Genomic DNA, 23,707 nt, shown 5'->3' on the forward strand with positions numbered 1-23,707 from the left:
CCTGACTTGAGGACATAACATCGTCCATGCGGCAATGATTCGTACTCCATTCTGGAAGAGTTGTCCTGATTTCGCTCTAGTTCATCTTGTACTTCGAATGGCGTATGCCAGCCGACGGGGTATCCAATAAGTTTGAAGCGCTCAGACCCTTTGATGGGCTGGAGATGAAGCCCGAGATCCTCACGCAGTCGTAGGTAGTGATGGTCGTAGTCGGGGCCAGGGTGGAAGATTGGTGCGATGGCCCCGATTTCAGTGACGCCGTAATGATTGACGAGCCTGATCTTATTTTCAACCAGATGCGTGCCAAGGTCTGGTCTCAATGCTCCACCACCCACAGCAACGAATGCCAGCGTCTTGAGCGAGTTCACAGCAACGATCTTCTCATCGTCAGGAAGCGATAAAAGGTCCTCAACAATGCTGGGGACGGTCAACAATGCTTCTGCTTTGAATAGTCGAAGCAGATCAACAGTTGATCGCCCTGCTGGGATGACGGAGGCCGGAGGGAAACAGCAGGCCATTCCGATGGAGAGGCTCAGACATGGCGCAAGTAATCCAAAGCCATGATACAATGGCAAGGTTGAGAGGCTTCTTGAGCAAACTTCGTCCTCGTTGATTTCATGGCAGGCAGCGTAGCCCAAAATATAGCGTGGTGCAAGATAAATGGGCTTTGGAAGGCCGGTCGTCCCGGAGGAATGAAGGATGAAAGCTCCAACGTTTGTTCCCGGATCTATGCCGTCGACACTTGAACTTAACTCGAGATGGAGAGTACTTTCAGCCGTTGGACTTATGGTATGCTGAAACATCTCTCCATCGACGTCTAGGCCACCGCCTGGATCCGTTTCGTGAAGAAATTCCTGCCAATGCAGCACCTCAGTCAAGCCCACACCCCCAATGGCGCTCTGCTGTATCATGAACTTGGTTCGTTTCGTGACCAGTATGAAGGCTGCCCCTGTTTCTCTCAGAAGATGAACAACACTTGGCGGACCAAGTCTTGCTGATATTAGTAAAAGCTATTTGTTTCACGGTCAGGACTTGTAGTTGTGATGGGGCTGAACCACTGGAACTCTTACCGGAATCTTCATTTCCGCCAGAGCTGCTAGATAGATGAACAGACCAACATCGCTTTCCATGTAAAGCGCAATTGGTCTGTGATCCCCCATTAAAGCTCCAGGCAAAGCTTTGCCTATCCAGGCTGCGCAGGCCTTGACTGCGGCAAAGAGCTGCCCATATGATATACTGCAAGAATGGTACTTGTTACCAAAACTTTTATCATCTTCATCAAAGGCTGGGCTTTGAACTGATAAAGCCTGTTCGCAGAATGTTGCCTTGTTATTATGTTCGGCGTTGAAACGAATCAACCCCGAAAGAGAGGATATTTCATCTTGATCAGAAGTTCCCGAAAGTCTCTTTGAGGGGTTTGGATAGAAGCGAGGTCGCACGAAGCTTTTGGAGGATGTGTGCCGCATCTTTCTAGGTGAAATTAAGGGGTAAAGTTGCATGTGCGGTTATGGGAGAGGACGTAGTTGGCAGTTGATTGTTGTCGCGAACGTTTCCAGCGAGATAAGGCTTCTTGCGTGTCACTACCCGAACCAAAGAATGCAAGACCAGACATATGGTTTGAGGCCCTGATTTGCTAAGTTCTAGTCAAAATGACTGGGACCGGAGTCATACGATTAGGTTGCTCCTCACCAAGCACGGGGGGTACGCAGGGCCTAAGGACCGGAGTATGTGAACCCCAACAGGCCACTTGTCAGCCTTTTCATATGCTTTCAGCATGGACAATACTTTTGAAAAAGTCTTGAGAGTTGAGAAGAGTATTTGCCTCGCTGCTTCTAGGAACCAGCCTTGAGCTGACCCTCAGCCGCTTCAGACTCAACTCGCGGACTACAGCAATTCTTGAAACTCTAAACACAAATGATAGAAGGTCAACTTCCGCCATCATTCAACATTACAAAAGGCTTAAATTTTCATCTACAAGCAACTTCGAACAATGAGTGTCTCACGGGATGTGCTTGTCTTTGCCGGGCAAGGGTCCGACGGGCACTTTTCTGATAAACACACAGCAGTCAGCCTACTTGAGCGTCTTGAAGACGGCACTGAGAAACACTGGAAAAGATTCATGTCTCAATGTCACGCCTTGTTTGAGAGTCTTTACCGAAATCTGTCTGAAAACGAGCGATCGATATTTCCGGACAATACCCTGGCATTCTTTCCAACATCGGATGATTTCCTGTACCCATCACCGGCGTTCCATTCTCACCCGGTCTTTCAAGCGACAACTTTATTTATGCGACAAGTTTTGGAGCTTTTCATCTACCAAGGCTATCGTGGCAAGTCTTCCGTGGTTGTAGAGGCCTCTGGGGTCTGTACTGGAGCTTTGGCTGCTATCCTGGCCTCCGCATTCACGTCGTATGATTCTGCAGAGTTTGTCAGCGCTGCAGTCAGCGGTTTCAGAGTGTCCTTCTGGATTGGACTTCGAGCTTCTCTTCACTGCAGGGCAGTCATGGGGCCTGACTGGGAAGCGAACTCTTGTGTTTTAAGCATCTTCAAAACGCGAAACCCGCAGGTTGAAAACTGCTTGTCCGAGCTCAACTCGACTCTTGACGTATGTATTTAATCCTCACTCTCATCAAATATGGTCAGAAAGCTAATTGAAACCGGCTCAGGCATCGGACATGCCGCTGAGACTCTCTGCAATCTTTGATGAAGATTCAGTATCAGTGACTGGACCAGGACGCAGCCTGGAGACGCTCAAGTCCACCATAGCTTCACTTCCAGAGCCGGGCACATGTCGTTGGGCGCACGTGCACGGCTTTTATCACGGCGGTGATAACATGAAGCTGGTATCAGATCAAGTCAAGAATGACATCCACGGCATCGAGTTCCCCGACTGGTCTGTACTCCATGCTTCGCTGAGATCCACGGCCACAGGGCAAAAATTCCAAGCAAACGACAAGAGTGTATCACTGCTCAGAATGGCTGTTGAAAACATCTTTTGCGACTCTGTTAACTGGAAGCTCACCTGGGAGACAGCTACGGCGGACTATGCCGAGAAAATCCGCCATGACACGAATGCTACAATTCGAGTCATCGGAATAGGGCCCTCTGCCAAGTCTTTGCTGGGCGTAAACAAGGATAAGATCCGTGATACTGGAATACAAGTCATCGGGCATTTGTCAGAGGAGATAGACATGTTTGTGGGCGATGACATTGCCATTGTCGGTGTATCTGCCAACTTTCCTGGAGAAAAGGGGCTTGATGGGTTCTGGAATACCATCAACAACGCCCGAAGTTGCGCTACCGAGGTAATTGTTCATTTCACAAATAGCTGTATTTGACCTGACAGAATGCAACAGATCCCAGGCTCTAGGTTCAAGGTCTCCGACTATCACCAGCCCAATAGCGGAAGCCTCGATAGTCCCCGACAGATGGGTTCCAAGCACGGCAACTTCCTCGACAATCCTTTCACCTTCGACACGGAGTATTTCAACATATCTCCAAGAGAGGCCAAGTCTATGGACCCGCAGCAGCGTCTCCTGCTGCATGCTGCTGTTGAAGCCCTAGATGATGCTGGATATTCGCCTGGAGCTACCCCCAGTTTCCAGCAAGCCTCCTTTGGGGTTTACGTTGGCGCAGCTACAGGTGACTATGTCGACAATCTTAGAGATGAAATCGACGTCTACTACAGCCCAGGTAAGTGATCTACAGTCCGCTAATCACATGCAAAGACTTGCAATTCTTGAATCACATTGACCCTTCTATCTAACGCCGGCTGCTAGGAACGTTACGAGCATTTATGAGCGGTCGCATCTCGTATGTCTTTGGCTTCAAAGGTCCCTCTGTCGTCACTGATACCGCATGTTCATCATCTCTGGTCTCAATTTATCATGCTTGCAAAGCTTTGCAATCCGGAGATTGCACAGCCGCGCTGGCGGGTGGCGTAAATGTCATCTCAAGTCCTGATGTACGCAGATTCTGCCCTGACCGTTAGGCCCTTGCATCCAGGACTAACCTTGCCCTTAGATGTATCTTGGCCTTTCCAGAGCTCACTTTTTGAGCCCCACCGGCCAGTGTAAGCCCTTCGACGCTGAGGCAGACGGTTATTGCCGAGCAGAAGGTTGTGCTTTGGTCGTTCTTAAGAAACTATCTCAAGCCCGGGCAGAAGGAGATCAAGTCTATGGCATCATTCGAAGCATCGGCGTCAACCAGTGCGGAACTGCGAAGTCCATAACGCACCCAGATTACAAAACGCAGGCTGAGCTCTTCTCGCAAACTCTCCATCGAAGTAGGCTGAGCTCCGCAAGCATCGACGTCGTTGAAGCGCATGGTACAGGCACACAAGCTGGCGACTTTGCCGAGGTGTCAAGTTTATCCTCCGTTTTCAAAGGACGTCCAGCAGACAATCCGCTGCATCTGGGTTCTGTCAAGGGAAACATCGGCCACGTCGAGGCCGCGTCAGGCATCGCTGGCCTCATCAAGCTTCTCCTTATGATGAAGCATGAAACTATTCCTGGACAGGGATCCTTCCAGACTTTGAATCCCAGACTGACTCCCCTAGCCAACGAGCACAATTTTGTAGTCCCAAACAGCCCCCGCAAGTGGACAAGGACCAAGGGTCACCCTAGACGAGCGCTCCTTAACAATTTCGGCGCTGCTGGTTCAAACGCCGCCTTAATTCTTGAGGAAGCCCCTCGCGAAGTCTCGTCCACCAGGGTCCCGATATCACAACGCAGCCAGCATCTACTGACAATGTCGGCGAGGAGCGCCAAAGCTCTCGAGCGTCTGAGATTGGACTACACCTCTTTCCTTGAAAAAAGCCGGCATTGCATGATACAAGACATATGCTACACTTCAAGTGTCAGGCGGCGTCATCACAAAGAATTCCGTTGGTCTGCCACTGGGGCTAATATTGATGACTTGTTGGTGCAGATACAGACAACGGCTGCGTCCCCGCAACGAATTGTTTCAAAACCGTCGAAAACAGTGTTCGTATTCGCAGGTCAAGGCGGTGCCCACGAAGGCATGAGTGCCGAGCTTCTGCGCACATCTTCAGTCTTTCGGAATGCCGTACGGGAATGTGATACCATCTTGCGGCGGCATGAATTTCCAACAGTCGAATCCTACCTGGACCCGACACCTTCTGCATTCAGCCATGGTTCTTTGCACGAAAGGGATGGTATCATCTTGGTCCAGTGCGCATGCTTCGTATTGCAGTATGCGTTGACACAGCTCCTGCGGAGCTTTGGGTTGACCCCCGACCTAGTTTTGGGTCATAGGTCAGTACTAACCCCTATCACGCTACTTTCACCCTACTCATATAATATGGTATACAGTATTGGAGAGTATGCCGCACTCGTCACTGCAGAGGTCCTTGGGCTAAAAGATGCCTTGCTGTTTGTTGCTCGGAGAGCAGAACTGATGGTAAACCACTGCGAGGCAGGGGAGTCTGGCATGCTGGCATGTCGAATGTCTCCTCCGGATGCCTCACGATTTCTTGATAAAAGATTCGCTGCATCGACTGACGACTTAGTCGTGGCATGCCGCAACAGCCCAGAGGACTGCGTTATTGCCGGTCCCACCGCACGCCTCGTTCAAGTTTCTGAGGTGTTAAAGGCCGAAGGTGTTAAAAACAAGCTGCTGAATGTTTCCTATGGGTTCCATTCACCAGTCATGAATGCGATAACGCCCAGTCTGAGGAATGTTGCCTCATCCATGGCCATCTGCCGGCCAAGCATACAGGTTGGCTCCAGCGTTCTCGGACAGCTGATACAAGGACACGAGATCCTTAAACCTGACTATTTTGTCAACCAGACAAGCCAGCCAGTCTTGTTCATGGAGCTTCTGGCAGATATTCAGTCCAACAATTCACAAACGACTCTGCAGGTGATCGAAATTGGACCATCGACATCAAGTACGTTCATCCTCATACCAGGCTCCATTTCTACACAGTCATTCTTGAGTGATACTTATTACTTCCTCCAGCAAGTTCCATGTTGAAGTCTTCTTTCACGCAAATTCCATATTCGTACTCGCCATCACTGCGACCATCCGAGTCCCCTTGGAAAACGATCACATCCGCACTTCAAGGCCTTTACCAGTCAGGGCGAGACCTCAACTGGAATGCAGTTTTCAGAGACGAGTCACCACGCTTTTTGAAGGAGGTACCGTGCCAGGTTCTCGATGGCAAAGAGTATGTGGTTCGATATCATGAGCCAATGTCCACAAACAAGCCTGCTAAGGACGTGGATTCCGACTTGTCCTCAATTGGCTTCGAATTGTTGGCCTCATCTACCATGACCGCTCTCAAAGATGGGTCAAGCATTTTCCATGTTCCGATTGCTAGGTTCTCGAAACTCATCGAGGCACATGCTGTTGGCGGCGTCCCGCTCTGCCCAGCATCTGTCTACCTCGAACTGGCCTTAGAGGCGCTTTCAGTGACCAATACCACCTTCAACATCCCGAGATGGTACTCAGTTCATGATGTCTGCTTCGAACACCCTTTGGTGTTCTCAAAGGTAAGGTCAGACGTTGTGGAAGTTAACGTACAGTCGATCGGGCAAATCGCTTCACTTGGATCATCCCGTTTCTCCATTTTGAATCGCGACCATGGCCACCTCAACTGTTCCGGTTCCATCTCCCCCATGGCTGAGCAGGTCATCGAAGAGCTCTTCATGTTGAAGAGTGCGTACGTCAGGAAGCAAAAGGCCATTTTATTCCAGCTCGCAACTTCCAATACCCTGGAGACGTTTTCTGCTCGAACAATCTACGATGTCATCTTTCCTCGCGTTGTATCATATTCGGAGCCATTTCGGACCCTTAAACATCTTACAATCAGCTCCTTTGGTTTGGAAGGCTACGGCACGTTCCAGCTCCCCGATACTCCGCAGTCTGGCAAATTCGTCTCCCCACCCCCGTTCGTGGACACCTTGCTCCATGCAGCCGGGTTTATTGCGAACGCCAGAACGGATGTCAAAACAGCATGTATATGTGTGAGCCTCGGCCGCATCGTGCTTCCGGACATGTCGAAACTTCAACCAGGTGGCCAATTGGACATCTACTGCAGCCTACTCGACGTGGGCGACAGCATTCTAGCAGATGCATATGTTCTCGATCAAAACGGCCATATTGTTTCATTTGCGGAAGGAATGCGCTTCAAGAAGATCCGCCTCAGCTCTTTTCAAGCTGTCTTGTCCCGCGCAACGCAAACAGAAGGCAAAAATGGAACCGAGTCGTTGCTCAAGCAGGTTGAGGGACTGCTTAGGAATCCGAAGCCACAAAACAGCTCACGGTTGCAGGTAGAGGTACCCCCGACGCCGTCTGAATCTATGGCAGAGGTCGTGAAACACATGATTCAGTCTGTGTGCGGCGTCTCTTTGCATTCATCTTCTAGTCGAACGTTGACCGAGCTGGGTATTGACAGCTTACTATTTATTGAGCTGTCACAGGCCATTGCGTCGCGTTTCCCAAATCTCGTTGTGTCAACGGGCGAGATAGAGAGATGCCAGACTGTGAACGACCTGATTCAGCTACTGGCCAAGGCTCAAGGACATGATGATGTTTCCATGGCTCTGCCACCCTCAGTATTATCTGGTCGGCTGGTGCCTGAGGGCAACAACCTGCCCTCACCACCAACAGAGCCTGTGGGAACCGATGTTGCGTCCAAAGTTCGGGATCTGTTCATGGATATATGTGGGAGGTCCATCACCGCTGACGACAAGGACGCAAGTCTTGCTTCCCTTGGGGTGGACTCCTTGCTCTCCATCGAGCTCGTTCACGAACTCCGCCATCGATTCAGGTTGGATCTTGAGGCGCTACAGTCCACCATCTCAAATATGAGCATCAACAACATTGAGGCTCTCTACACTGCCAACATTGCATCTTCGAGTAATAATTTCCAACATTCTGGCGAAATCCTTGTGTCTTTACCTGGCCAGTCCTGCGACCTCGCCGAGCCAGAACTGCTCCTCCGAGAGGCAAACGATGAACGAGGTGCCACCGACTTCTTCTCACATCTCATCCCATCAACCTTCCCTCAGATTTTGCAAACCAGCAACTCCGACATAGCACCCTATAAGCCATCTCTCTACTTGTTTCACGATGGCAGCGGATTATCGAGCATGTATACTCGCGTGAAGCCCCTTGGACGGTCTGTGCGAGGCATCTTCAGTCCCGATATCCCTGCCATTGACCCTACGATTCAGTCCATGCAAGAGCTGGCATCCCGATACATTATGCAAGCAAATTTGATGTCTGAGAAGAGACCAATTCTCTGTGGTGAGTGCAAATAATGGCAGTGGGGGTCGAATTCCTTGGTCAATTTGCTCACAGAAATTAGGCTGGTCGTTCGGTGGCGTGCTCGCGCTTGAGGTCTCCCACCAACTACAACAGCGTGGAAACTCGCCAAGAGGCATTATTCTCATCGATTCTCCCTTGCCAGTTGAGCATGAGTCCCTGCCAGGGGAGATCATTTCCCGTGTCGTCAGGAAACTTCCGAGCCTGCACGAATCAGAGGCCGCAGCAAAAGTGCGATCTTGCGTCGAGGCCCAATTCCGTCGTCATGCAGGTCTTTTGGAGAGATACAGCCCTCTACCTCTTAGAGGTGATGTTCCTTGCGTTTCAATTGTCTGCAAGAAGACAATCGATACCCGAGCGCTTTGCGGCGTTTCGTACCCCTGGCTCTCCGACGTTGGCTTTCGAGCCGCGCAATTAAAAGGCTGGGAGAGACTCCTTGGCCGGGAAATCCCTGTTTTAGAGATTGACTGCAACCATTTTGAGGTGTTTGACGCGCGGAATGTGAGTAATCACTCATATCCATTTTCACACAACTGGCATTTATACTTACGATGGCGTAGATTGATGAGATCTCCTTACGACTAGAGAAAGCGTGTGCGATACTGGACGGAGTTGAAGAATAGGCGTTGGTTGAGGCTGCGGTTTTGCGCATATGACACGTGCTGCTCGCGGTGAATCCTTTTCATTTATAAGTTGGACTAGGTCGTAATAGAAGTTCATGAGTTCCTCCAATTACATCTTCGCTCCGGAGTTTCATCTTTCATTTCCACATTGGCTGTTCAAACTGTCCAGAGCTCAGGTGCCCAAGGAACAATATCACTTGCAAATGCAAGCGACTTCCGAAAGTACAACTGCGCAACAATAATCTTTTTCGTGAGATATATCGTCAGAAATATCTCACCTTTGCGAATGGCGAAAGCTCATTTTCGCTACCCCGTGATGATGAATATTTGCCTAAATCCGGAGTTCGTACCCTGGCATTGGAGAATAGATCAACTTTTCACCGTGTTCAGCATTCATCAGCGAATCAAGAAGTTGGCGATTACTCTTTCCTTGATGAACATTAAGTTTTAGGCCCCCACGAACGTCAGAGGCGCCAAACTGCTGGGACTACATGGATTGTTCGTTGAGGTGGTACCCCCACGATTGCGTGCTCGAACCACATCCACACCTACATCATCAGCTGCGAGAGGGGCAAAATGCATGCAGACCACGGCGTGTGGAGATCCGCGTTTGTGAAATCTTCAAAATCTTACATCTGACCATCGGTTTATCAATACTGTGAGACACTGTCGCAAAACTCCTTGTCTAGTCACGGACGTCGACGCTGGAAGCGCACCAAATCGGCCTCGGTACAGTAATTCACGCAGCCTTGCAGCGGGGAGAGCAACTGTATTTGAATATGAAGTCTACTCGTCTTCACTCGCAAGACGAGGAAGACATTCTAGAGTCGCAAGATGCTATTCCGCCTGGGGCAGCTACGAGAGAGGCGGCAGAGGACTCGGAAACGACACTGGCCCCTCGCGAGGACCAGCCACTGCTTCAATCGCCAGATGCGCATGCTGGTGATGATTGGACCCCACCATCAGGCTTCGGATGGATAGAGCTTGCCATCATGTCCAACGTTTTCTTATATGGCTTTGACGGAACGATCACCGCGGCTACATACGCTATCATCAGTTCCGATTTTGATGCCGCCAACACCGCATCTTGGCTCACCACTTCGTACCTGGTGACGAGCACCGCGTTTCAGCCACTCTAAGGACGCTTTTCCGACATATTCGGAAGAAGAGTATGCTTTTTCGTCAGCACCATCACTTTTGGACTTGGCTGTCTCGGTTGTGGATTCGCAAATCACATCGTTGTTCTCAACTGCATGCGGGCACTGACAGGGTTTGGCGGTGGAGGGTTGATGACAATGGGTGAGTGCACTGGTTGAGTCGCTGAGTCGGTGTTCTAATGAATGCTCAGCAACAATCGTCAATTCCGATATGATCCCTTTCCGCAAGAGAGGCATGTACCAAGCTATGCAAAACGGCATGTTTGGTTTTGGCGCAGTGGCAGGCGCCTCATTTGGCGGTTCAATCGCAGACTACATTGGTTGGCGTTGGTGCTTCCTCCTACAGGTTCCCATTTCGCTCGTGGCGCTTGTCCTGGGTGCCTTCGTGATCAAGAACCCTGAAGGTGGGTTCAATATCGACACAAAGGACTTGCGGGCCGTTTGGACTCACGTTGATGTTTCGGGAGCACTTCTCCTGGTACCTGCCGTGTCCGTCCAACTCATCGGCCTCAGTCTGGGCGGTAATGAATTACCCTGGGGTAGCCCAGTAGTCATTGGGACTCTTGTTGGCAGTGTTCTGTTGCTTGTCCTGTTCCTCTTTGTTGAGGCAAGGACACGAGCAATCCCGGTCATCCCGTTGCGCATGCTCAAGGGCAGGCTTCCCGTCTTGACCCAACTTTCCAACGTCTGCGCTGGCTTTGCTGCATATGCGGTAAGCGAACGATCTTCGTGTGAACTTGACTATCGCTAAGAACACAATTAGTATCTGTTCATGCTGCCCCTATTCTTTCAAGTGGTTTTGCTCGATTCTGCTACGAAAGCAGGAGCCCGGCTGGCGATCCCGTCCCTCGCCACACCATTAGGAGGGCTCGTGGCCGGCATTGTCATGTCTCGTTGGGGCAAATTGATCTGGCTTATCAGGCTGGGTGCGCTCCTTATGCTCTTCGGAAACGGCCTCGTGACGTCTTTGCAATTCAAAGATTCCAAATGGAAATACTTGCTGTACATCTTCCCCGCAAACTTAGGCCAGGGCATCATCTACCCTTCGATCCTCTTCACTACCCTTGCCTCATTCGACCATGCAGGTAAGCAATCAATTCGTGCTGCCATGACGGAAGGGTTTCCAACTGATTGGCTTTTAGATCATGCCGTCTCAGCCTCGACCGTCTACCTTGTTCGCTCGCTGGGAACGGTTTGGGGAGTTGCCATCACCTCTGCTATCGTACAGACCACCCTGAGTATCAGGCTTCCAGCAGTTCTTGGTGACGTACCAAACAAAGAACAGGTACGTGACACTTTGATTTCCACTCGAACCTTGCTGCGACTACTGTTCAACAGCTGGACTCTATCATGGGTGGAATCAGGATTGACGTCGTCTAGCTTATCGAAGAGATACGCCATTCAGTAACAGCGCTCAAGTCAGCGCCAGTCGAAGTTCGGCTGCCTGTCCGCCTCGTTTACTATGAAGGTATCAGATATGCATTCGCCGCATCTACGGCCGCTGCTGGGATATCTTTCGCGGCGGCCCTCTTCGCACACCGCCGAGGTTTGCGGAGCACTCACCAATGAAGAACTGAAATTCGCCAAAGCGTCTCCGACCTTGGCATGATCGGAACGCGCATTCTCCTTCGTACTCACTGTACGGCGCCAAGTAGGCTTCGGCATCGGCACGGAGACCCAGACCGCAAGGACCACACTGCGCGGGGACGTCGACACTGCATTCTTGGGAGGGTGACGGGAGGGGCCGGAACTTTAAAATCGCGAGAGAAGAAGAAACATTTTAAACTTTCGGCGTTGAAGGCTTTTCCTGGCCAGCGGCCCCGCACCACGAGACTTGATTGATGCTTGATGAAAATCCGGGGTAAGCGGGCGAAAAGCTTGTAATTGACTTTCCCATGCACGGTTCAACAGTCAGATCAACCAAAGGAGCCACGTGCATGGTCGAGTGACCGCAGGCCAAGATATCGACCAGATTTTCGATTGAAGCATGTCGGATCAAGATACGGGCAGGAAGAGGCAACACGCCGAGATATATTCAAGTGAGAAATATCAACACTGACTTGTGCACAGATGCACAGCCGTAATAGTCGGCGAAGGCGGCTCAGTCTGGCTGACCGACAGGGCGTCACCCCATGCTGACATCGTCAGTTGGGTCAGCCTCTAATCATAGAGAGGGGGTGAACCATAGTGACCAACAACCATGCTGTATGTTGAACTGTTGTCATACTGGCGATACGACCTCAACCCAATTGCAATACTAAACTTCCTCCAATGATGCTTCGAATCTCCTTGCAAGCCGAGTCAATTTCCTGGCTTCCCTGGTTCATTGAACAGAACGCTTTGCATCGCGGGGTATTGAAGCTCACAAGATGAACTTCCACCAATACCAAGAGAAACCCGAGAAATGCGTTCTAAGGATGAATATCCTGCAGGTATCGGTATCGTATCATACTCCGGTCTCAGGTATTAACGCGCGCTAACGGGAAGGGCCATGTCATATTTCCCTGCATCTCACTTGTCATGTCGTGGAAACGGGATTCGAAGTTTCTCCGGATGACAACCGAAAATCTCATGCGTGAATTGCGCTGCGTAAGGGTCACAAGCTACCATTCACTGCATACGACCGGCGGGCGGATCGGCAGAGGACTGAGCATCGTCGATCTTTCGATACGCTGGCCGAGATGAAGATCTGCAAAGTCGTCACTGGATTGGTGGAGAGTCGGCTTCGATCTGCATGCTAGGACGGCCAGGTTCTCTGCTAAAATGCTTCCATCATTGCCCACAATAGCCTCGTGGCAGTGCAGTCATCGGTTCACGGGCTCAAAATCTTGAAAAGCATCATGCGGGACGATCTTGACTGGCTGCAGGAGCCGGTCTGGGGAAACCAAGGCAGTGAGCAACAAAGAAAAATAACTCTGCAGCGATGGTTTCCCCAACTCTTTGGGGTGCATGCTGTCCTGCACTTTTCCTGTGCCACGCACTCGGATGTTATTTTCCCCCGCCTCCTGCTCGGTACATGTGTCGCCCGTGGGCCGCAATTCCCCAGGTACAGATTGGGCAGGTTGGCAATGCGGAGACGTCACATCACGGGAATCCGCCCCTGCACCCCATGTTTTGGATTTGCTTTTGGGTGCTGCTTGGACGCGGAGCCGGGAGATTACCGGGACAATGATGACCGAGATCATATTGTACCTGACAATGACCTCGTCCGTATCTGGCAAACTCATCGTGCAGACGACTTGACAATACGGAGTCGCCTGACTCGAGTTGACCTGGCGCAAGTTGCTTTCATCTCAAAGGCTGAGAAGCAACCAGACGCCATGGACTATGAGCACTGACCGCTGAATACGTTGAACAGCATCGGGACGCCGTCCCGTCTTCGAAATGTACATTGAAGCATCTTCGCCGGGACCATCGGTTTACCCCTGGGAGAGGCGTTTTCCTGCCGCACCACCAACACTGTGCTTCTTGCTCTCCTCCTCCTGACTAACCTCTTCCGTCGACTAGATGGCCCAACAAGGTCAGCTCCTGATACTGTAGGCCCGTTGCAGGTCTCCACTCGATCATGTGTGCCAGTGTGGAGGTGAGAGGTTGCATCACCAGTGAAGACTAGCCAAGTTGAGACGATTGAGATGACAGCCCCGAGATACCAAATCGGTGCAAGACTGGTGGACTCGCCGAGTCTCCCGCTTTGCGTTGTAGCGTGCACATTGATCAAACCGTTTTGGCCAGAAACAGATGGATCAAGACATGGGTGTTTGGGAGAACGATCTTCCCGGCGCTTCGGTGGCGTCCAAGGAACGATGCAGCTGCTGTGTGGTGTTGATGTTGCCTGACTCTAGGATACGAAATTCTTCCTTCGTTCACGCTGTGAAAGATCTCTGACTCTGATGCTCTCGGAGCGGCATTGGACGCGAGACCGAGGCCGACACTGCAATTATCATTGGCAGAGCTGCACCGGTCATCCCGGGCCATGGGTCTCTGCAGCTGTCGAAAGACCAGGACACCGGGTACATGATATCAGAACATGACTACGACAGACGGCGACCTCGTTGCTCCGGCATTGATGACAAGGGCGCACCGGGATATGCGACCAGAAATGATCTGTCCCTCCGAGCATCTTGAAATTGCCCGATGTTATTCTGCGAAAAGCATGTCTTGGGACCGGCCCTCTTTCAAGGTGCATCAGGTCCGCGATGCTGGCCTGGGCAGGGCTTGGAGGCCCGCTCGCCCAGGCTTGGAGTCGAGCGCTTGCCCCCCTGATCCTGTGTAACACCCACCGGGACGGCTTGAAAGGCCCAGAACTGAATGATTAATATCCACGTACTTGGCGCCATTGCTGATTGTGGAGTTTGGGGGCCGGCGAGGCCTGGAAATTGGAGGACGTTTCGAGTGTGTTGGCGGGTTTTAGGGGAGGGGCCAAGTGGGCGAGATCCGAGCCTGAGCTCCTTGCCACACGCGTGGGCGGGTGGTTCATGTGGTACATGCGCAGATAAGCTTCAATTACATCCACCGATCCCCTTGTGCGGGAATCGAGGTTCCCTAACATTAAGTTTTCTGGAAGCGATTCCCGGGCTACTAGCAATGCTACTGCCACCTTAAATCGTGCGTGTGTTGTTTATTCTCTCGAGTAAGGTTTGAACATCGCTTGCACAGCACAGCACCCGATTGACGCCCGCATTTCGACACGGTTGCCCCCAAGACTTGTCATCCATCAGGTAATCCGGCAATACAAAATTCATGCAATTAACTAAAAACATGCACACTGTCAGCTTTCCCCCCGGCAGACAGGCCCACAGAAGCTCCAATGTCTCGTGTCGCTGGGACTGGTCTGGACTGGGCCCCGAGGCGGAGACGGACACCACCAGGCACAACAGCAGGTTCGCCCCTACCCCATTTCGCCCATGTCCTTTTGGGACTTCGCACTGGACTGCCCGAGCTTGAATCAAGCTTAGGAGATTGTTCCGAGCCTAGTTCCAGATGGCAGGTTAGAGGTGCAGCAGAACCCCAGTGACCGTGACAGGGGCCGCCATGGTCAACCACGAGGGTCACCCCAGCTCTCACTACCCTTCGGGGGGGGCGCCCAAATGCGGAGATGGATCACCCAGCACCAGGTGCCGGGCGAATGAGACAGGATGAAGACCACCAACACAACTACCATCGTTCCCTTTGCGGAGGCAGCCTCCCAGGTTCCACCAATCCAGCCGCCAAGGGGCTCACCCTCTTGGTCAGGAGCCCCTGGCCTTCCGTCGACTAGATTGTTCGAGGTTAAGTGACGTGACAGCACTTGTCCTGGCCCCTGTGGCCCTGTGGGCTTCTGTTAGCTTGGTAGCTTCACAGCTGATTGCTAGCACATCGGGGCGGGATGGCCAGACGACGGATCAGGTCCGATGGCTTTGAGCCCTCCCTTGGCCCTGACTGAGTGAGAATTGAATTGGGGAAATTGTCTGTCCGTCAATCAAACGCCATGGCCGGGTGGCGGCGATGATGGGGTCCAGGTCCAGGAAGAATGTATATAAGAAGTCATGGCCAGCCGTCGAAAGAGCAGAACTTCTCCAGACAGCAAGACACTTCAGCTTCTACAGTTCACTTCTTTGACTATTTTCCACGGTCCAACTCTTTATTTCAACATACAAACTTAACAACAACCTTCAGACCTCAACCATCAAAATGAAGTTCTCCCTCGCCGTCACCGCCGCCGTCTCGGCCGTCGCCTCTGCGCAGACTCTCAACATCCCTACCCGCTCTGGCAGCATCGTCTCTCTGGCCCAGCCTTCCACCATCAGCGGCTCCAAGGACTTCGGCAACAAGGAATTTGACCGTGGCCGCACCTGCGACACCGACGCCGATACCGGCTCTGACTCTGCTGTCTTCATCCTCGAGAACGGTGCCAGCATCAGCAACGTGAGTATCGACTCTAGTGTCATGGCAAAGACGCCCTCTCTCTAACCTACATCTCAGGTCATCATCGGCTCCAACCAGCTCGAGGGTGTTCACTGCAAGGGTGCCTGCACCCTGACCAACGTCTGGTTCCGTGACGTCTGCGAGGGTAAGCCTCCTTTCCTTTCTACAACACTATTCAAAGATCGCCCTCGCTAACATTCTCTTCAAGACGCCATCTCTGCCCTCGGCAACGGCAACGTGCTCATCAAGGGCGGAGGTGCTCAGAACGCCAAGGACAAGGTCGTTCAGCACAACGGCCGCGGCACTGTCACCATCGATGGCTTCACCGTCATCAACGCCGGCAAGCTTTACCGTGGCTGCGGTGACTGCACGGGCAACGGCGGCCCCCGCAACGTTATCGTCAAGAACGTCAAGGCCTACGGCATGACCTCCGATCTTGTCGGCATCAACTCCAACTATGGCGATGTGGCCACCATCAGCAACTCTTGCGGAACCACCAAGAAGGTCTGCCAGGAGTACAAGGGTGTGACCAAGGGCAACGGCAGCTCTTCCAAGGTCTCCACCACGGCCAACTGCCAGGGCGCCCAGGGCAAGCTCTCCAAGCTCCCCGCCTGCTAAACGGCTCGGCCATGTTTCTCGGCTGGAAGACGCGCTCTGTGAGCGCGGGATCAAAGCCAGAAGGCCCTCGCGTGTTGAGTGTTGCCAATTTTCTGTACATAGTTTGAGCATCCAGACTTCCCATTGATGTGGCCATAAAAGGTCGCTAGCGGTTGAAAGCCCTCCTAGATGAGGGCTTGGTCTTGAAGCGAATACATACACCCAAAATTTTCTTGCCTCGATTAACTTCTGCTACTTGCCTCCGATGTGTTTGTACCAAGGCTTTACAGCTGTGTATTGGCTTATGCTTGTAAGCACACCACATCTTCCATTGAAGAAACAGATCAAATACACCTTACCTATGGTATCCTGTTCGCAGAATCAAAGAACTTCAGCATGGGGACGGCAGTAAAGCTGCGACCTGAGCATCGGAGAGGAATTTCATATCTGAAAAGGGGACTTGTACAATTCATGTGCGACGCGAAAGTGTGCCCTCATCCTTCCAAACCACATCGCAATACAGAATGAAGAAGATTCTCGCGAGCTTGGATCCTGACTCGCCACGATCCTTTGTTTGCGATCGTGGTGCGGGAAGCGGACGTGCGCGGTGAACGATTCAGTGACATGTTCACTCAACAAAAGACGATCGATGGGGACATCGCCAAGCACTAAACGTGACGCTCCAGGTATGAGGGTCAGCATGATCCCTGCCCCGGTCGGTCGAGGGAGTCCCTTGAAACCTTGCTGCCAGGCCCTGACCCCGGGCAAGGAAGCCCCCGGCCAAACCATCTCGTGATAGTGTCTTGGCTGTCGGGACAGGGCCACCAAACCATGTTGTGGTCAATGACATGCGCGTTCATGATTGCACCTTAATAAAGTCATATGAAATCGCGACGATGCCCGGCGCAGCATGGATCTGCTCACCATTTCACTGCATTGGCCATGGTCACCGTCTTTTCTCTTCCCGTTGGGCTAGAGCGGGGACCTTGAATGGCATGCTGTGACTCGCGGCCAAGGATCGAGTCCGAGAAGAGGCAGGACCTTTGCTGGATACTATCCATGTTTCTGCAGCCCTTTATTACTACTATATGAAGCGGTTGGGTCAATTGACCGATATTGTGAGTGGTGGAGTCGGGGATGCCGTGCGGTTGTCGTGGTATAGATTCGGCCGACGCGATCACTCACACCGAGCTAGGATATTGTTGCGTGTCATGTGGTTCAGGTGTACGTCCGAGAAATCCGGACAATGAAAGATATCGGCCGTCTTCGCAATCTAGGTGGCTCGGTGGCTGATCAGCGTTGTTAACGCTCAGGCGCTCGGGTTCGGAGGTGCTGGGCAGTCGTGAGAAAAGGGGGTGGCGAGGATGCAGGTGGAGGGGACTGAGATCTGACAATGGGAGGAATGGGCAAAGCCCAAGGCAACAAAACAGGTTATCTTAAATTGGTCATGTTCGTCATATTTTTGCACAGCCCAGCAACTGCAGCATCACTTCAGTGGAGGTGGACGCTTTAGAAACTTTTACTGACGGCCGAAGTTCGAACCGCTGCCCGCAGCCGGATCTAACCCTCCGAGAGGATTGGGACAGCTGGCGGTGTCAAACTCTATTTTGTCTTCAAAACTCTGCTTCATTGCCCCGTAGATCGCCTCCGGCTGCGCTCTCGGTTCTGGAGATCATCTAACAAGCCTCTGGTCAGATCCGTTGCTACGAACAAGGCAGAAGGGAGCGCCGAATTTAAGGTCCATTTGACTTCTCGTTCACTCCTCAAAATCTTAGTTGCACAATTGTAACCTCGTTTCTCACTTGTGCCACAGACACAATCCTCCTATCTTCGTCAGAGGCTCTCTAACAGTGTCACAAGACATTCAGGCTTGTCAGCCCCGCTCCTTGCTGCTCAAGGCTGTCTCCTTGGCGATATCTGTGATTCCATGAGAGTCTTGCATTTCACTGGCTGATCGAGCTGCTTCTACCCGTGAGCCTTCAGCTCGGCCGCACTCTATGTGATGTGATGTTATACTACAACGGTAAACTGATCCTGATGGCTTGTCTTCCACCCCGCCCCCCCTTCCCCTAGATATTCTCATCCCCGGTTCCTCGTGAAGTTTTTTTCGCCTGAAGCGCTCATCAACAGCGAATTGATTTGATTCTTGAATATTAGACTTTACTCGTGACGATGATCCTTCTCCGTATTATCACCACTATCATTGTCAGAACGTGTCTCGCAGCATGCTTTCAGAGCTTGGAAAAACAAATTGCCATGGACGATTCGGACGATCCTCAGTTTATTGGATATTTTCTGGACGGTCCAGCCAGTCTGCCGGCCCCTCCCTTACTGTCATTGGACTCTCATCAATAGCGATGGCTCTCTAACACATACAGCTGAACGACTAACCCTGTCATCGGGCACGAGCTGGTCGTCCTCCAGCACAGTTGCCGGGGAGTGCAGCACATCCCCGTGCGTTCTCGCCGTCGATTGCACCAATAACATCCTCACCATGGCGAACAATGACAAGCGAATCTGGTATGGGTGCCTCGAAAGACTGACCGATCTTCAGCTGACGGACTAGTGCTGAGAGCTTTGCATGCGAGACCATGACAATTTACGAGACCTACCCTTTCGGCAAGCCGAGCGCGAAGAACTACAAATGTAGACTAGGCTGGTCGGCACACACGATCTACCGAGCGTTTGCCGAAGAGACGACGACATCTCTCGAGCCGCCCGCTCCCACAGACATCCCATCTGTGACTCCGAGCCCGAAGCGGTCGACCACGCCAAACACAGATCCGCAAACCTCATCAGTGGCACCCGCGGAAACGCAGGAAGCAAAATCGGACCAAGGAGAAACCTCGGGCAGCAAGGCCTGGATCGCCGGCGCGGTCGCCGGCCCCATCGTAGGGCTGGCTGTGCTGGCCTTTGTCTTTTGGCTGGGGATGCGACACCAACGCCGGAAAAAGGTGCTTGCAGATGAGGTGGCGGCGGTCGGGGACAAGCCACGAGAGGCGGAGTCGAGAGAGCTGCATGGGTCCTTGTATTCGCCGGCATTGTCGGAACTACCCGGGCATGGGTCTTCGAATGGAGTGATGAAGACGCCCGGTGCTTCGTCGTGAGAGCTATGTGCCAGGATAACCGCAATTCGAGGGGGAAGCCTCTTTCAAACGCCTTTGCAACAACACAGACACCAATAGCTTGCTGCGGCTCTGTACTCCCGGGCAAGGGCCAGGGCAATATCTTGTGACCGCGGACGCCTCGATTCGTTACTTTGGCCGAATGGCTTCATAATTGTGGCTTGTCAAGGGCTGGCTGAAGATGAAACCGGCAAATGAGCACAAGAAGCAAAAACAAAGATGAATGGAAAGAGATAAAAAGTTTAATAGGGATATTGTACATTCCGCTCATTAAGATGGTGTGATATGGTGCATGATATACAGGTATTGTGACTGGGTCTAGGACCATTGTGCGTCTAGGACCATTGTGTTATCACTAATGGCCCAAGATAGAGCGCGTAACGAGATGGTCCTCGAGGCTTTGTAGTGGCAACATGCGCATGCACCTCGGTCATCGTCTTCAAGATCGGTCGTCCCTCACAGCGGGGGTAATTTTGTTCACCAAGCTAGTCAGCTGGGCACGGACATCGAAGCTGTAGTCAGGCATCGTGGCTAGCACCTGCGTGAAGGGCCCCTGTGACTCGCTGGCCATGCTATCCAACGAGGCCTCGATGGCTTTGACAAGTTCGAGCGTTCCTTTGTCAAAGCTCAGGCCGGCGTGCTGCATTTCTTGAAGGAGGCCAATGACACCGCGGACGTCGCCGTTGCGACGCCAGTAAACGGTGGCCAGTTCGTTAAAAAAGCTGGTCGTAGCGCCAAGGACGTACGAGGCGAAGCCTAGCTCGCGAACACGGGGCAGAAGGTTGAAGACGAGGGGCGACGATCGGGCGAACTCCGTATCAAGGGCTTTCAGAGCCCGGAGAAGGTGCTGGGAGTATAGAGGGCCATAGAGGTTCATGTCGAGCTTCTCTTGCGTCTCTTCGACCGCTATATTAGAGACATCTGCGACGCCTAGCTTGTCGATCATGGAGAAGACCTCGCGGTTCAGAACGTTCCAGACGTCCAGATCAGTGCGACACTCCTTGACCAGCGAGTCGAATCGCTCAATTTCGGCTTCACGGGCCTCTTTTTGCGCTGCCAGTTGCTCTTGAACGAGAGGGTCAACCTCGACTGGTTTGATTTCATCTGCTGCAACGTCTTCTTGGACTCTGGTCTGGTGGCCCAATGCAGCACGCACTGACCGGCGCAGCGAAGCAGGGTACTTGAGCATCCACTCAGGGGTGTCGGCGTCGGCCGATGCGGAAGACATATGTTGGTTTTGCGTCCCCAGAGCTTCTCGCAAAGCTCGCATTGTTCGGTCTTGACTGTCCTGCGGTGCATCGGAACCGAGACCCGGAAACAGGGCGCCATTACGACTGCGCTTGGCTAGGTCGGCGAATATGTCGTTGAAGGCTCGCTTCTCGGTTGGTGTAATGGTCGAGGCATGACGCTTGTTTCGCTCCCGACGGGTGCCATCTTGGCTTTCGAGGTTGCCTTCGTACCTAGGAGGTTCTTTTGCGGGCTCTCCCGCCCACTCGAAGGGAATGGTATCGAGGTTTCGATCTTGCGAACGTCGGTTTTGGCGAAGGCTACTGGCGTGAAAACATCGCAGCGAGGTCAGGGCAAGGGGCGTCTTTGATGTTGCGCACTGCAAGGTCCTTGTACGGTAGAGGAATGGAAGTAATGTCGACATGATGGCTGTGGTCGATGATGTGTCCGCTGTCGACCAGGCAGCTTCGACGAAATTTTGCTGAAGCTTTGTCGATGTCAAGGCACGGACGAGATACTCTACCCTGGTCACATGTCTTACATAATATTTCCATGACGCGCTGGCGCATGACTTCGCGTCGCGAGTCACCGCGCGCTTGGTCCAATTCAATTAACGCGTCTTCGTTCTTCTGGCCTGCTCGTCTGGCGCCCATCATTCATTCCCCTCGCCTGCCTAATTTCGTCATTGATTCGATTAGCTTCAGCAGGAAGTATATTCCTCTTTTGTGGCCTCTGCGACTCTATTTTTCTGGACACTTTCTTCCCGAAACCAAATGCGCAAGTGGCTCATCCCGCAATCCAAAATGCCCGTCACCAGGAGATCGACGGGGAGAACGGAGGTGAAAGCAAAGCCACAATACAAGGAGGATTCAGATTCGGAAACCGACGAACTCGCACGAGATGAGCAGGCACCTGAAACCGAATCTCCGCCGGTGTCAGCCAAAAAAGAGGCCCCCGCTGCTATGAGCGCCTTTGAAAAGCGTCGTCTCGAGAACATTGCTGCGAACCAAGCCCTACTCAAGGACATTTCGGCGACTGCGAGCAAGATTATCCCGGCGTCCAAGCCCACACCCACCCGAGCATCGAAACCGTCAAAGAGAACTCGAGATGCGCCTGTCAAGCGCGAACCAGCCATGGCCACGCGACGCAGCTCGCGTGTCGCCGGTCTTGGCCCCGACAAGGACGACGCAAAGCGTGCGTTTGAAGACACGGCACTCGAGTCACCTCTCGAGAGGGCAAAGCGCATGCGCTTCTCTGGCGACTTGAACCTCGGCGATGCCCTTGTGGAGGGGAAGAAGTGGAGCGCGGGACTTGAGGGTCTACAGGGCCTTAAGGGGCTTTCCCGTGGTGCTCAACCCGGCCAGCGAACGTTCACGGAGGACGATATCAAAAATACGACCGACAAAGACCTGAAAGACCTACGGCTACGCATGGATGGCCTCAAGCTCTACGAGGGTTGGATGCCAAACAGTACGTTTCTTCTCGCTTGATGCTGGCGCATTACAATTTTTCTTTTTCGTTCTGGTTCTCGCAACATGTGTCTGACGTTCCATAGCTATCAAAATCACGCCTCAGCGGGTCTACTCCCTCGGTTTCCATCCTACAGAGGACAAGCCTGTTATTTTCGCGGGCGATAAGGAAGGCGCGATCGGCGTGTTCGATGCCTCTCAGAAGGCTCCGGAACCTCCTGAAGACGAGGACGAGGAGTGGGACGAGCCTGATCCGATCATCAGCGCCTTTAAATTTCATACAAAGACAGCCTCGGCCTTTGTCTTCTCACCAGCCGACGACAACGCCGTATACACGTCTTCTTACGATTCAACGATCCGAAAGCTCGATCTCGAAAAGGGCATGTCTGTGCAGGTGTTTGCCCCCGATGATGTAATGGAGGACATGCCTATGTCGGCAATGGAGATGCCGACCAATGATTCGAATCTACTCTACTTTTCGACACTTCATGGCGGTTTCGGACGTCATGATATCCGAACACCTTCAGGCGAGCACGAAGTCTGGAGTTTATCTGATAATAAGATCGGCGGCTTCTCTCTGCATCCGCTTCAGCCCCACCTGGTCGCTACAGCGTCACTCGACCGAACGATGAAGATTTGGGACCTTCGAAAGATAACCGGCAAAGGCGATCTCCAGCATCCTGCGCTGCTGGGCGAGCACGAGTCCAGGCTTTCTGTCTCCTATGCGTCGTGGAGCCCTGCCGGTCATCTCGCCACATCATCGTACGACGACACGATCAAAATTTATGACTTTACTGCTGCCAGCACCTGGGCGCCGGGCCACGACATTGGTGCAGATAATATGACGCCGGCGGTGCAGGTCAAACACAACAACCAGACCGGTCGATGGGTCACCATTCTCAAGCCCAAGTGGCAGCTACAGCCAAGAGATGGCATTCAGAAGTTCACGATCGGAAACATGAACAGGTTCGTGGATGTCTTTGCAGCGGATGGCGAGCAAATCGCTCAGCTCGACGGCGATGGCATCACTGCAGTGCCGGCGGTGGCGCACTTTCACCCTACCCTGGACTGGGTCGCGGGAGGCAACGGCAGTGGCAAGTTGACGCTCTGGATGTAAGCGCATGGTATGTTGTATGAACAGTGGTTTTTGTTCTTTGGATGTTTCAAGCGAGGGTGTTCAAGGGTTGGCTGGTATGTCGTCGTGCTGTTCGCGGATCGATTTTTGGCTCTACCATGTCGATGTAGACCTAGCAAGGCAGCTGTGCATGAGCATGGCTCATCACTCAGAGCTGACTCTACAGGTGAAGAGCATG

At 52.5% G+C, this 23,707-nt stretch overlaps 6 protein-coding genes across 6 annotated transcripts; 5 read left to right on the top strand and 1 right to left on the bottom strand.

The window, feature by feature from the left end:
• Positions 1 to 2,287: 2,287 nt before the first annotated feature.
• VDBG_09801 (phenolpthiocerol synthesis polyketide synthase ppsA) lies at positions 2,288 to 8,915 on the top strand (the record flags this gene model as incomplete). Its single annotated transcript, XM_003000035.1, has 10 exons — positions 2,288 to 2,605; positions 2,667 to 3,305; positions 3,357 to 3,693; positions 3,780 to 3,813; positions 4,044 to 4,713; positions 4,930 to 5,276; positions 5,334 to 5,911; positions 5,983 to 8,274; positions 8,336 to 8,793; positions 8,853 to 8,915. 10 exons carry the CDS (start codon positions 2,288 to 2,290, stop codon positions 8,913 to 8,915), a joined length of 5,736 nt encoding a protein of 1,911 aa, XP_003000081.1.
• Positions 8,916 to 10,283: 1,368 nt separating this feature from the next.
• Positions 10,284 to 10,823, top strand: VDBG_09802 (vacuolar basic amino acid transporter 2; the record flags this gene model as incomplete). The annotated part of the gene is made up of 1 exon (XM_003000036.1): positions 10,284 to 10,823. One exon carries the CDS (start codon positions 10,284 to 10,286, stop codon positions 10,821 to 10,823), a length of 540 nt encoding a protein of 179 aa, XP_003000082.1.
• Positions 10,824 to 15,742: 4,919 nt separating this feature from the next.
• On the top strand, positions 15,743 to 16,594 carry VDBG_09803 (pectate lyase; the record flags this gene model as incomplete). The annotated part of the gene is made up of 3 exons (XM_003000037.1): positions 15,743 to 15,976; positions 16,034 to 16,121; positions 16,185 to 16,594. 3 exons carry the CDS (start codon positions 15,743 to 15,745, stop codon positions 16,592 to 16,594), a joined length of 732 nt encoding a protein of 243 aa, XP_003000083.1.
• Positions 16,595 to 19,067: 2,473 nt separating this feature from the next.
• Positions 19,068 to 20,079, top strand: VDBG_09804 (conserved hypothetical protein; the record flags this gene model as incomplete). The annotated part of the gene is made up of 3 exons (XM_003000038.1): positions 19,068 to 19,093; positions 19,140 to 19,464; positions 20,071 to 20,079. 3 exons carry the CDS (start codon positions 19,068 to 19,070, stop codon positions 20,077 to 20,079), a joined length of 360 nt encoding a protein of 119 aa, XP_003000084.1.
• A 58-nt stretch (positions 20,080 to 20,137) lies between these two features.
• VDBG_09805 (conserved hypothetical protein) lies at positions 20,138 to 21,349 on the bottom strand (the record flags this gene model as incomplete). Its single annotated transcript, XM_003000039.1, has 1 exon — positions 20,138 to 21,349. The coding sequence occupies one exon, from the start codon at positions 21,347 to 21,349 to the stop codon at positions 20,138 to 20,140; it is 1,212 nt and encodes a 403-aa protein (XP_003000085.1).
• A 379-nt stretch (positions 21,350 to 21,728) lies between these two features.
• VDBG_09806 (WD repeat-containing protein) lies at positions 21,729 to 23,511 on the top strand (the record flags this gene model as incomplete). Its single annotated transcript, XM_003000040.1, has 2 exons — positions 21,729 to 22,395; positions 22,481 to 23,511. The coding sequence occupies 2 exons, from the start codon at positions 21,729 to 21,731 to the stop codon at positions 23,509 to 23,511; spliced, it is 1,698 nt and encodes a 565-aa protein (XP_003000086.1).
• Between the last annotated feature and the right edge of the window lie 196 nt (positions 23,512 to 23,707).

Source organism: Verticillium alfalfae, genomic scaffold (genome assembly GCF_000150825.1).
Source record: "Verticillium alfalfae VaMs.102 supercont1.16 genomic scaffold, whole genome shotgun sequence".
Lineage (NCBI taxonomy): Eukaryota > Fungi > Ascomycota > Sordariomycetes > Glomerellales > Plectosphaerellaceae > Verticillium > Verticillium alfalfae.